Source organism: Fundulus heteroclitus, chromosome 23 (assembly GCF_011125445.2).
Source record: "Fundulus heteroclitus isolate FHET01 chromosome 23, MU-UCD_Fhet_4.1, whole genome shotgun sequence".
Lineage (NCBI taxonomy): Eukaryota > Metazoa > Chordata > Actinopteri > Cyprinodontiformes > Fundulidae > Fundulus > Fundulus heteroclitus.
In genome coordinates this window covers 24155347-24168779 of record NC_046383.1, presented here as the reverse complement: position 1 = coordinate 24168779, position 13433 = coordinate 24155347, and the positions used below count along the sequence as shown (strand labels likewise).

At 43.3% G+C, this 13433-nt stretch overlaps 1 protein-coding gene across 1 annotated transcript; it reads right to left on the bottom strand.

Moving 5' to 3' along the window:
* Positions 1-3714: 3714 nt before the first annotated feature.
* fgf16 (fibroblast growth factor 16) lies at positions 3715-12855 on the bottom strand. Its single transcript, XM_012866138.3, has 3 exons — positions 11575-12855; positions 7915-8018; positions 3715-4338 (listed from the first exon to the last, which is right to left on the bottom strand). The coding sequence occupies exons 1-3, from the start codon at positions 11933-11935 to the stop codon at positions 4093-4095; spliced, it is 711 nt and encodes a 236-aa protein (XP_012721592.2). The 5' UTR covers positions 11936-12855; the 3' UTR covers positions 3715-4092.
* Between the last annotated feature and the right edge of the window lie 578 nt (positions 12856-13433).

Below are 13433 nucleotides of genomic sequence, written 5' to 3'. Positions count from 1 at the left end.
GTTTCATTGTCCAACCCCTGTATTTCGACAGTACATGTAGGCTATATTTCTATTGAGCCATGATGGATTTACTGGCCAAAGATGAATGTAGTTTGTGTCCCGGAAGGAGATCCGTCTCCCAACGATGGGCATTATCTCCTCACGCTGGGTCCTGAACAGACAGACGTACCGCGGGAAGCCACCCTCATCCTGACGCAGCTACAGGCGGTGGTGCTCGTCTAACCGGGTACGTCTCTGGAGCATCTGGTGGACCTAAGGGTGCCATCGCACTTTTTTCAATTTCCACGCTAAATGGCTACAGCACAGCGACTCCCTCGGTAAAATCCATGGCGCCGCCACGGTAAAGTTGAAACGGCAAGTGGATGGACGCTACTCCTATTTGACGTGGTGAAGCCAGCTGCGTTGTCAGCATGAATAAACTGAGAGAGGCGAAGTGTCAAGCAACAAATGGCAGGCGATCATGGCCGAGAGTTCGCTGTGAACGTACCTTTACAGGGTTTCTCCCAGAATTTACCATATTTAACTCCACCTGAGCTGTGGGTGTCTGCACCTCCTCCAGAGTTGCCATCTCAAATACATCTGGTTAATGCTCTTAAAGAGGGGAAGTATATAAGTATATTCAACCCTTTTTTTTATTATTATTAGAGAAAACTACATTTTCTTGTTCTTCATTACTCACCAGGACAGTCGCTTGGCTTGCTTGTACCTTGAACTGGCCCTGCCTCAGAGATGGACTAAGGAGCCAGTTTGGTCCCTTGCCTTTTTCACAAAATCTTACTCGACCAGTTAGAACAAATGATTTTAAAGAGCGCTTAAGGAAAGCTTAATAGAAATCGAAGAAAAGTGCTGCAGCACATTAAGTAGACGTTAATGACGAGACACCCCACATCCTGACCCACTGTCCACTCTCTCCACACTGCTCCCCTGTCCTACTGTCACCTCCTGTCCACCTTTTCACATATTTTCCCCCCTTCGCCCGGTATAGTTTTCATTTCTTAGACTGCCAGGGTTTTCCCCCTGCACAGCTTTGACTTTTCCACCACCCCCCCTCCCTCCCCTGGGAGCTCTTGCTCTCCCAGCGTACTCATATCTGCCAGTAAAGAGAAACATTACAACTATTGCAGATGTTGAAATGTTGATCCCATCCTATCTCGGGGCCCAGATCACCACCGACCGGCTCAGGTCCGTTGCACATCCCCGCTGGCTGTCGGCACGGCGGGCAGCTGCTTCTGTCCGTTCAGAGGGGGAGAGCAGAAAATCTCCGCAGTGTCTGAGAGGTCCCTGCAATCGCTGTGCCTAATCCACGCTGATGTGTAAAGCCAATTAGAAGCCGGGATCCAGTTGCAATCGGATTTTGCACGGTGGATGTATCTCGGCCATAACTTGTGGAGACAAGGAGCCTGTGTGTATCGCTTCATAATAGGACCCTGACTTGTTAAAGGGTTTATGAGGGCAAACTAGCAGGGGATTGGAGAGGGTTTCTCCTCTGGGAAACTATGTAGTGCACGTTTTAAAAAAAAAAAGAAAAAAAGGAATAGGCATGTCTTTTATGGTCACTAGCTGAAGTTTTTCTGCTTTTTGTTGTTGATGTGGGACGACGCTTTCGTTGGAGGAACACCACAACCAGATGCCATTCACAGCACTAGATAACAGGGTTCCTATGCTGTCTTAAAAAGTCTGGAAGGGCATAATTTGACATCAGTACTTCCCAGGTCTGGATGTGTATGGGGGAAAAGAAAAAAAGCATTACGTATTCTCTTGCAGTTGAACATGAAAGCTCTTAAAAGAAAGTTTCCTGCTACCATTGGACATGGTCACCATAAAGTCAGCTGTTGAAGTCACCCACCACATCAGACCTTCAACCTAACACATAAGGCTTCACCATGCATGCATGCACCTATCGATACTTACTGGCAGGTAAATAAGGGGTTCTCTTGGGTTTTTAGACCAGAAAGTTAAGTTATGGTTATGGTTCTTACTTATTGAGCTGTGAAAAATATATTTCCCCTTCAAGGCTTTCTTCAGATTTTAAAAAGGTTTTCAAATTATGATTTCATGTATAAAAGCAAAAGGCTGTTTAGCCTGGTCCCATGTGAGACCCTGACACAATGAGAGCCCACTTTGAGGCCAAATTGCTTCAAGCCAGCCTCTGTGAAGGATTCCTGGTCTGTTGAAGGTCACTCCACAGCATCTTAATCGGATTTGGCTCTAGTCTTTGACGAGACCACTCTAAAACCTTTTTTTCTTTTTTTTCCCAGAAATTTGAGCTATTAAGATGTGGACTAACTGTCCTCTGGATTATTGCTGCGTAACCCAAGTCTGCTTAACTTCAAGGCCTCAAACTGATGGCCTCATATTCTCCTCCATCAATGACAGCAATTCAGCCCCAGATCATCACACTCCCACCACCATGCCCGGGCATCAGCGTGGTGTCCACACGGTCCAAACCTCCTCCACCTTAGGGCCTACAGGGGAACTTTGTTTCTCTTTTTATTCAACGTTTTTTTTTTTTTTTTTTTAAGACTGGGTATGACATGTTGCTTTTTGAGATCTATTTAGTGTTTTTCATGTGAGACAGGTTCTATTTAAGTGATTTCTTGATCCTACTGGTCTGGGAGGGAGAGCGCTCACATAGGGAAGCTTATTTATTCTTTTAAAAAATGAAATAAGTTGGAAAATGCTTTTTTTTTAATTTAAAAAACAAATTTTCTTTGTCTCATATCAACAATTATTTCATGTTCTCGAGTGTGTAAAAATGACACTTGTAGACATTTAAGATCTGAGCACAGTAAAGCTTTAGTTGTATTTTTTTAAGTTGAGTTTTCGGATATATGGAGAAATAAGTGGGTCGAAAAATGATAATAAAAAATAAGAAAAAATATCTTGATCAGCACAAAATGCATAGGCAACCCTGAGATGCTTAGCACTGGTTGAGAATAAAACAAAAAAAACACTAAGTCAAATATTATATATCTGGTTTTAATTGGTACATCACACTTTAATCCAAGCAAAAAGGGTCTCTCACAATAAGTTCTCGATAGCAGGACAATTTTATTGTCATGTTTGTTGCAGTTCTTCAATCTTTTCTCTCTCTCTCTGGCTCTTTTTATTTTTTTTGCCTCATTTCAGTAGCAGTCCAAATATCTTCACGTTCATTACAAAATAAACTCTTTGCAATAAATAAATATATAGATTTATATTTATACTTTATATGTAGAAAATAAATATATTGTACATCTCATAAATAGGAACACCCATATGTACACCTCAGACGCTTGCATTTTCTTTTTTTTTTCCTTTTAATAATGTTCGCAGCACTCTGAACATTACAAGTCGCCGCCGTTCAAACCGAACGTGTGAGTCGTTTCTTTAAACCGCAGTCGGTGAAGTGCTTGCGTCCCGAGCTCTTTCATTGAAACGTGATGGATGTGATGTTTAGGTTGAGACCGGACCCACAGCTGGGACTTTGGATGTTTGGCTAAGTGCTTCATCAGTCCCACAGCCATCGTGACGATGTTACCCTACTTTTCCATCTTTTGAGGTTCGACTCATGATTTTTTTTTTTTTTTTATGTGCGTGCGGATTGTGAAGTACCTCCATTTCTACCAAATTTAGCAAGCCTGACCCTTCTTATATGTGATAGGAGAAATGTCTGCAGCAGTCCTAAAGGGAACTTCCTGGAGCTCATAGCCACCAGATTTAGTTTCTTTTTTTTTTTTTTTTTTTTATGTCTGTCCTTTAACAAGCACACAAGGAGCCCCTGCTCTGTGTGGTGTTGCACGTCACTCGAGTCCCTACATGAAAAAAAAACAACCCTGGCATCTTATTTGGTTGTCCTGATCGACCTCCACAGAAGAAGCCTTCCCCTCTTCGCTGTAGTCCAGAGCCGAGGCAGATGAGAGACATCCAGGATGGAGCTTAATGTTTATGTCCTGGTCACACGTGACCAGAGTGAGGGCTCGGGGGGTAAACAATTCTGCACAAGATCCAGAATACCCCCCCCCCCCCTCCCTGACTCTAGTCTTCCTCCTCGTCGTCTTTGTTTATCTCTGGGACTCCAGCTGTAACCAGTTCTCCCGCTGTGGGCGTGGGTCACCTGTACTGGAACGTGTCCCTGTACTCCTGAGCGATCTTCTCGATCTCCACCGGCCGCGGCAGGAAGTGGGTGAGTTTCTGGTGTTTCCTAGTCCTGCTGCCCTCCCTGGGCGAGCCGTCCTTGTTCAGCGCCACGTAGTAGAAGCGTCCCGTGTCTGTGTGCTTGTACAGCGTCGAAGCGTAGGTGTTGTACCAGTTCTCCTCGAACTGCTCCCTGAACACGCACTCTGCCGTGAGCTTACTCTGCGGGATAAGGAGACAAGGCGTTAGACCATGAAGACAGACGCAACTGACCTCCTATACTTTCTTATTTATGAAAAACCTAAACACGTGGTGTGCATTTGCAAGGCAAGGCAAATTTATTTATATAGCACAATTCAGTACAAAGACGATGCAAAGTGCTTTACATGATTAAAATATAGCAAAAATAAAAGCAAGTAGGAATAAAATGTAGATAGAAAACAGAATAAAAGCAAGTAGAGATAGAATGTAGAAACAAAGAAGAACATTAAAAACAGTAGAACAGTTTAACTAGAACAGTCAAAGGCAATTTTAAGCAAATGTGTTTTTAATCTCGATTTAAAAGAACTCAGGCTTTCAGCACTTTTACAGTTTTCTGGAAGTTTGTTCCAGATAAGCGGAGCATAGGAACTAAATTATGCTTCTCCTTGTTTAGTTCTGGTTCTAGGTAGGCAGAGAAGGCTGGAGCCAGAAGACCTTAGTGGTCTGGATGGTTGATACACTGATAACAAGTCAGAAGTATTTTAAAGTCTATTCTCTGAGAAACAGGGAGCCAGTGTAAGGACTTTAGAACTGGGGTGATGTTCTCTACTTTCTTAGTCTTAGTGAGGACGCGGGCAGCAGCGTTCTGGATCAGCTGGATCTGACCCACTTTTTAGGCAGGCCTGTGAAAACACTGTTGCAGTAATTTGTGGCGTGCACTAGCTTGTAAGACTTTACAAAGACTAGCAAGTCTTCTGGTAAAATAGCCAAAGTTCAGTCGGTATTGATGGAGAGCATGTGTGAACTTTTGTTTTCAGGTCTTGCCTTGGACTCTTAATGGGATCTGAGTCGTTACGGCGGCCTTTCTGACACTAATCTAAACCATTTAATTTAAGGCCTTGACTGACCGTTTGGGGACATTGTTCTGCTGGAGGGCGATTCCCTGCCTGAGGCATCGGGTCTTTTGCAGCCTCTAACAGGGTCTGCTGAAGAAAGGCCTCCCCACAGCATGATGCCACCACCCTCTTTTACCTAGAAGATGGTTCCAGGGTACTGGGAACCCTTGTGTGTGTTTTTATTATCACACATTCAAGTTGAAAACGGGTCATGATGTTTAGCTGTGGTCTGATCTGACCAGAGCATCACCTGCCATGTGTTAGCATTAGGCCGGGTCAGCCTAATGCTTTAAGAAAACCTCAAACTGGACCTCTCGTGGCTATTCTAATATGAAAGCAAGATTGCGGCCAAATACTTCCAGTTGAGCTGCAGATCCTTGCAGCTCCTCCAGAGTTACCACGGGCCTCTTGCGTGCTTCTCTGATTCATTCTCTCATTTGAAAGGCCGTATCTTGCTAAGACTGAAGCTGTAATATCGTCTTTTGATTTCCAGACGATGGATTGGAGCAGAGCTATGTGAGAAGGTCGTTGTTTGGGTTTTATAACCTCACCCCGCTTTTAAGCATCTCCATAACGTTCTGCCTGACCTGTCTGCAGTAATCCTTGGTCCTGTTTGTTCACGCGTGCTCTCTAACAAACCTCTGCCGCCTGCAGAGAACAGCTGGAGTTATACCGAGTTTAAATTGCTAATTAGTTCTTGTCAATTTTTGTAAAGAGGGGCTGCACTTATCTAAAAAAAAAAATATTTTTTTTTATTATTTTCCTTTCATATCATAATTATACACCCATTCGATGTTGGAGTAACTCATAAAATCTCATTTGGATACAGTGAAGTTTGTGGAAATATACCAAAACGTGAGAAAGTACAAGAAATTCATCTCCTGATGGGTTAATGTCTGACATAAATTAGTTAAAAAGCTAAAACAAAAAAGTACAAGCTCATTTCAGATGGAGCTCATTACGACAAAAGAGGGGGGGAGTCATTACATGCAGCAATTCCCTTCACGCACCACACTCTCTGCTTAGACCTGCTGACCTCTCGCTGTGCAACGAGAATCATTTCCCTCGCTGTGACGCAACGAGAGAACAGTCCGCGGTTCCTTCACAGAGGCGCTCCGAACGTTTTCAGCATTCACTGACGGCGCAGCATGAGCAACGGCTGCAGGTTCAGCAGATGAGCGCGAGCAGAATGAATTTAAAGTATGAGGAACATGGCAGGCACTCTCTGCTGCTCTCTCTCTTTCCCACCAGGGCTGAGTGTGCTGTTTCCTGCTTTTTTTTTTACGACTCTGCACTTCTACAAGACCGTTGAAGCAATCCCGATGATTGGCTTTCAGGCTGCGCTCGGCTGCTCCGCGCAGGAAGGCTGTTGTCTGTAAACACGGCCTAAAGGGCACATGACTGGGCCAGCTCCATCCTGACACACACACACACCTCATCGGATCAAAAGCTTGTCAAGGTCTGGTGCTTGTGGGGGGGCGGAAGCAACCCTCTACCTGTTCACCCCCCCCCCATCATCCCTCTCTCCTGGCCTCTCACATTCAGACAGACATGTCTACATCTCCCCTTCTGTCAGTCAGGTGACTCAGTCAGGTGTGCAATTACCCCTCCAAACCACCACTTCCCATCTACACCCACCCCTTCGTCTCAGGGTCAACCCCCCGCCACCCCCCTACCCACCCCAGGATGCCAGACTCTGATAACCTGCAGTAACAATATCTGCACTTCCAGCATAATGGCCTGCTTACAGGTAGCCTCTTTAAAAAAAAAAAAAAAAAAAAAACCCTGGGAGCCAGGACCGCCCCACAAGAGGCCCCCAGGTAATGCCCCGGGACACCTGATACAGGATTGCGCTTACATACTTCCCCTTCCATTGCTTTTATCTCTTCCCTTCCCTATCGCTCTGTCTCCAGGTAAGCATGAGAAAGTAAGATGTATCCCCCGAGCAGAGACGTGGCAGCTTGAATAAATTTAAATCCAAAGTGACTCTGGACCCTTCTGTCTCCTCTTTGTGAAATACCTTGGCCTATTCAAACGCTAAAGGAAGACACCGGGCCTGTATCTGAAAGCCGATTCCTCCTTGAACCCCTTGCAGACAAAGAACGAGCATGAAGAGGAAGGAAACACGCGCTTGTTTTGTCTTGCTGTGGCTAGACCATCAACCGCAGGGGACCTTTCGATTTATTTTATTTTATTTAAAAAGCTATGTTTCCGTCTATATGACTAGACCCAAGAAAAGTAGGGAAGGCAATTTTTTAAGAACATTGTGTATTTGACTAGACAGCCTTGAAAGTCTTGTGGATAAGGATGGAAAAACAAAGAGTATGGAAAAATATTGTAATTTCAGACTTTACTCCGTCTCCTAAATAAAAGATTCATCCATCCAGTTTACTGCATTTTTTTTTGCTGATTCTGTATTAAAACCTAACTACAGTAATATATATATATATATATATATATATATATATATATATATATATATATATATATATATATATATATATATGGCATGAATATATAAAAATTATAGTATTTATGCTTTATAATTGTTCTATCTATACCAATAACTAGAAATTTGACTCTGCAACAGTAGGAATGTCTTAAATAAAATAAAAAGCTCAAGAACCCAGACAGCGGTCTTGGTGTGTGTTGAGTGAGACCCTGGTTTTTATCAGTAGGTGGAGGGGTAAAAGGAACTCACCGATCCATAGAGCTCTCCTTTCTCATTCATGCCCAGGTAGAGTCCAGCATCCACCCCTCTGATGCTGACCAGCCCCACTGCCAGACTGATGAATTCCAGGATACCTGAGGTCAAAAACACACACGCCAGTATGTCAACAGAAGCCCAAAAGACCACTGTAAAGACCACCACAGAAACCATGCTAATAATGTAGGAAGCAGCCCCCCGTTTACTACAAGTTGTTTCTGTTCTGTACAACATAAAACTGAAAATGGAATTGAAATTATTTAAGTTTTAACCGAGCACATTGGTTTGGTAAAATAAAAAAAAGTTAAACTCAACATTAACTGTGTTTTTGGTCATTAATTGTACTGGAACAGTTTCAGTAGAATTTGAGTGAATGGTTGGTTACTCTCAGCAGTGGTGGTTGACATTTAAAGGAGATAGCTACAATTTTTAACTCCTCCCAGCCAGTAAGTGGCGCCCTCATGATCGCCGGCTCTTCTTCCAACCTTCAGCGGTACTGTTTGCCAGCTGGTTGCCAGATCCTTTGGTTAGCATTGGCAAATATTTAACTTACCTGTCCAGAAGGAAAGAGGCAACCTCTGCATGGCTTCTGAGCCCTTTTGCTTCATTAAGTCAGCACCAACGCTCAAAAGCTTGACCACTGCTCACCCTCGTTTTGCTTATTTTTTGGTCCCATTGGATCTGAATCTTAGCGCTATCACAGAGCTACTACGATCTGGCAACAACTGAGCTCCATGTCACGTGACTTCAACCCACTATTCCTATTGGTGCAGAATCCTTTCTTGTCGACATTGCCATCGGAACCAGAAGTAAATAGTTATATATTCTGGACTTGTCAAACTTTCTAAAACAATTATTTATATACTATATATTTATTTTTCAGTAAAATTAATATTTTTATTCTGCACCACTCTGGATGTTCTGTTGATGTATTATTTTTTTTAAATGTATTGTTTTAATGAAAAAGTTGTAACTATGACCTTTAACTTGATTTTCTTATGGGGTCTGTTGTGAATTAATATATCAACATCAACTTAGTAAACATTGTGAACTATCATTAGAGTATTGGTTTATAAAGCTTCAGTGTTCAAGTAAGAATTTGTATCCAGCTTTAGCTAATTTAAATACAGCACTAATACTAAAGTCAAACTTCCTGGCCAGCTGAGGGTTTTATCCCTGTGGCAGTTCTTCCCAAAGAGCAGAAGATCTTTTCTCAGTTTGTTGGTGAAAAAGTTTAATGCCACCTTGTTAGCAAAGATTAATTTGTTGGCAAGGTTAGCTATAAATCTTAACTTTGTCAGATATAAAGGTTTACATGCCACCTAGTTATAAGAAATTTCAAAGGTTCCTTGTTTTGTTAACCTTTGTTTTACAGCTTAGCTAGTTTAGCGGCAATGCTAATTCCATAGGCCCACTTGCTAGGTGAGCTCTTAACCCTGAGTTAGCCTTTGAAAACGAACAGCACTTTTTAGCTGTGATTGTTGCAGGACTTGGAACATCGTTGAAATAGATTATAAAATCTATTTCTATAAAATCACTATTTCAGTAGCATTGTACTTTAGCTGGTTCAGCGACAGTACTAATGCTAAAGTCAAATGTGCTAGCCTATTAGCTGTTTTAAATCTAAGAGCAGACTTTGGTAATAAAGAGTTATTGTTAGCTAAGATATGAAAGTTATACATTCTACCTAGTTAGAATAGATTTTATGTTTCATACTTTAATCACATGGAGAACAAACCAGATGGCTTTTATGAAAAATAAGGAAGAGATTCTAGACTTGCAGGTTTAACCTGTGCTATTTTAGTTTTCACGAATTGTCCATTGTGCAGGTGTTTTCCACTTCAACCTAACCAACAGAAATTAACAATTATTGCCTGTATCCCCTCATTGAAATATAAGCTTAGGTTGTTTTAAAACAGAATAGTTAAATACTAGCTAGTTTATCCGGAGAAGACAAAGTAATCAGCAAAATATTAAACTTTGTTCGAATTTATATAACTTTCTTTAGGAAGTAGACTAAAGTGGTTGGAGTTTTATTTGTGCCTTATTAAAGTTGATGATTTCCACTCAGAAATACTGATTAAAATCTACCAAAATAAAATGTATTCTCAAATTGTTAATCATGTTATGGGCTAAATTTAAACTTTTTCTGTAAATCAGTGTAAGCTGTTAGAATAAAGTTTTCAGAGGAAACCACAAACCAATTTTACAGATTAAGAATAATCAGAAGCAGAATACTTTATTAGTCCCAGTAGCAAATTATGTTGTAATGGTCACTATTAATTCAATCAATGTAAATAAGTGTAAAAAAAAAAAAAGGTGTTATAATTCAACCCAGGTCAAAAGGACACAATGTATAACTCAATTATATTTGAAGACAGTCATCCACCACATATAACTTTATTTTTCATTGATTACACCTCCTTTCCTTTAACTGCTTATGAGTAAGGTAATGCTGGTCTATAATAACGTGAAGTTCACTGTAAAGTCCGACTGAGTTCCCCAGGGACTGCTGACACAGCCTGAGAAGACATTTTAATGATGCTTGTAGATGGTTACAGAGACCAACTTCAAAGGGAAAGAAACAAGTGGTAAAATTAAAAGCCACTGGTTGTTGTGATGCAGAGGTTAGTCAGAGAGGATCCAGCTGGCTGCTGTGATTGGCAGAGGCCAGCTCTTCCAGCCACCTGGCCTCCATCTCCTCGACCTCATCAGATGCCAGAGGATGACAGAGATCATCCCTCTAATTTTTTTAAGAGAGTGTGTTTCATATCCCTCTAATCAAAGCCTCCTCTAGCTTGGCGCTCCGAGGACGACCTTGCATTTTCTTTCTTTCTTTCTTTCTTTCTTTTTTTACTTTAAGTGAAGCCAGACAGAGACAAACACGCGGACCACCCATCCCCTGTTAAACACCGACTTGTTTTTTGGCTCAAGCATGAACATTAAACCGTAGCTTGAATTCCGCGGTGGTCACGCTTTAATCCGGAGTTATTCTGTCCCGCAGCGAGCGAGCCGCCCGGCCCGCACCTGTGACACATGCGGCGCCGGGACATGTGCGCGTGTCTGTCTGCCCTGTGACCCCCCCACCCCACACAGCACCCGACAGAGACCAGGTGACACCCGGGCTTTGGCCCCCGCGAGAAAACAACAGCTGTGGCTAAAAACATGTGAGATGGCCTGCCTATTGACGGGCAGGGTTTATCAGAGACGGGCAGGCGCGCGCACGTGTCGGAGCTGGTTGCCACGGTGACGTGCACGAGCTCGTTTATATGCAGTGTTTTTTTTTTTTGTTTTTTTTTTTTAAAGACACCTGCGCACCGGCGCGCGCGCGCACACACACACACACACACACACCAGGATTTCTAGAAGAAAAAAAAAAAGCCGCGTGGCTGTTCTTTTACTGCGCGCGGATGGGTCAGTGACGCACGAGCGGGTTCACCGGGGAGGATGCACCGCGCAGGACAAAACGCACCACACCTTTAGCGGATCTGAACATGGGGTTGTTTTATGAGAGGAAACTGATACATTTAAACTAGAACTTAACAACTATTCGAACAATATTTGCATCTAAACACGCAATGGAAAAAAAAAAAAATAGAAATGCCAAAAGTTAAACAAACTCCTCCACGCATCCAAACACCTAGAGAAACTCACCAAATCTGCTGTGGTCCTGCCTTGTCCCGTGCACGGTGCCGTTGGGGAATATCTCCAACTGAAAGCCGGTCCTGCAGTAGAGCTGCCGCCGCCTCAGGATCCCCTTCAGGTGGCCGAAGTCTGTGGGCGACCCCTGCTGCAGCCTGCCCTCGATCTGCCCCAGCCGCTCGCTCAGCCCCACCGGAGACTCCGGCAGCGGCGCGGGGAAGCTCTGTAAATCCAAGTCGAGCGTCCCCAGAAAACTGCCGACCTCTGCCATAGTTTGCACAGCTGTCACATTGAGCGAAGGCATTTGAGATGTATGTGCAGCGAGTTGCGGAGGGAGAAAAGTTTCACACACGAGTCCGGTCCATGCACGCATGAAAGAGGAGCGTCCCCTGCGCGCGCCGTGCTCCTCCACAAGTCCCGGGGAAGTCCTCTCGGTTTATTGATAGTCCTTAGCAATAATCATGAGTTTGATATCTGTGTTTATCAAACGGAAAGACTCTAATATATACATACTCCCCACGCATTCTCACATTGGACACTCAGATTCAAGCCACGCCTGGCTGGCATCCCTTCTTACGCGCATCAGTTTGCTTTGCTTAATCTCCACTTTCAGCCCAACTTTTACAACTGATGATGCGATTTAGGTCAAAGCTCTACTGGCGAAAAAAAAAAAGAAAAAGAAAAAGAAGAAGTTATTTTTTCATGATCCGATCACTTTAATCCATGTGCAGAAACGTCTCCAGAACGTATCGTCTTCCCTCTTTGCGGTTTTCCGCTGCCTGTTAAAACCGAAACGCCCATCCAGTGGCAGAAAAACCTGGCAACACGCTGCGGTCCGTTAAACTGCGACGCAGATGCCGGAGTGAGGACTATCATGGTGAAAACACGCTTATAGCAGCTGACTGCGTCTATTTCACCACTAACCACAGCAGCCCCTTCTACCGCTCAAAGCAATCCCTTCTAATGTTGGCTTTTTTTTTTTTTTTTTTGTTGGGGTCAGAATCCTGGTAAAATGTGGTGTTTGGAGAGGGAAAAAAAATGAAAAGGAAAAGGAAACCCGCAAAAGCAGCATTCACACCACGGGAGTATCAAAGCAACCTGCATGTGCAGCTCACAGTGATCCAACCTCTGGGTCTGAGGGACCCAAGCACTGCTCGCTGGAGTATTTTCCCCACCTCTTTGCTGGAAGCAGGTGCTTTCTTACCCTCTGCGCAAAGTTTGCAGTAAGCTCCAGCAAGCCGGCGGCTTAAACCACCGACTCCTGCAAAGGAGGTGGGGGTGGGAGGCGAGGACTCTCCAGACTCCGATAAAGTGTGACTGAGATATCCCCAATCAATTTTTACTAGCAAAAAAATGAAATAAAATATATATATTTTTTTACAAATTTAGCCTTGAAACTTTTTTTTCTTCACATTTTGAAACTTCACAGGAGGATTGGGCGCGATGGCGAGGAGTAGATGGAGCTTTCTGCAGCTTCTTCTTCTCAGGATCGCCCTGTGTTCACCTCCATCTACCTTCCTATCATCTCTGACCAGCTTTTCGGAGGTTTTTCCTTCCTGTTAATGGGTGGTTTTTCTTTCCACTGTCGCTTCATGCTTGCTCAGTAGAGGGATTGCTGCAAAGCCATGTACAATGCAGACGACTCTCCCTGTAGCTCTATGCTTCTCCAGGAGTGAATGCTGCTTGTTGGTACTTTGAAGCAATCAACTGGTTCCCTTATATAGGAAAAGTTTGACCAATCTGTATAACATGATTGAATTTGACTTTGTAAAGTGCCTCGAGATGACATGTTTCATGAATTGGCGCTATATAAATAAAATTGAATTGAATTGAATTGATGAGGAAACGCACCTCCACAGCCTAATGCTGCC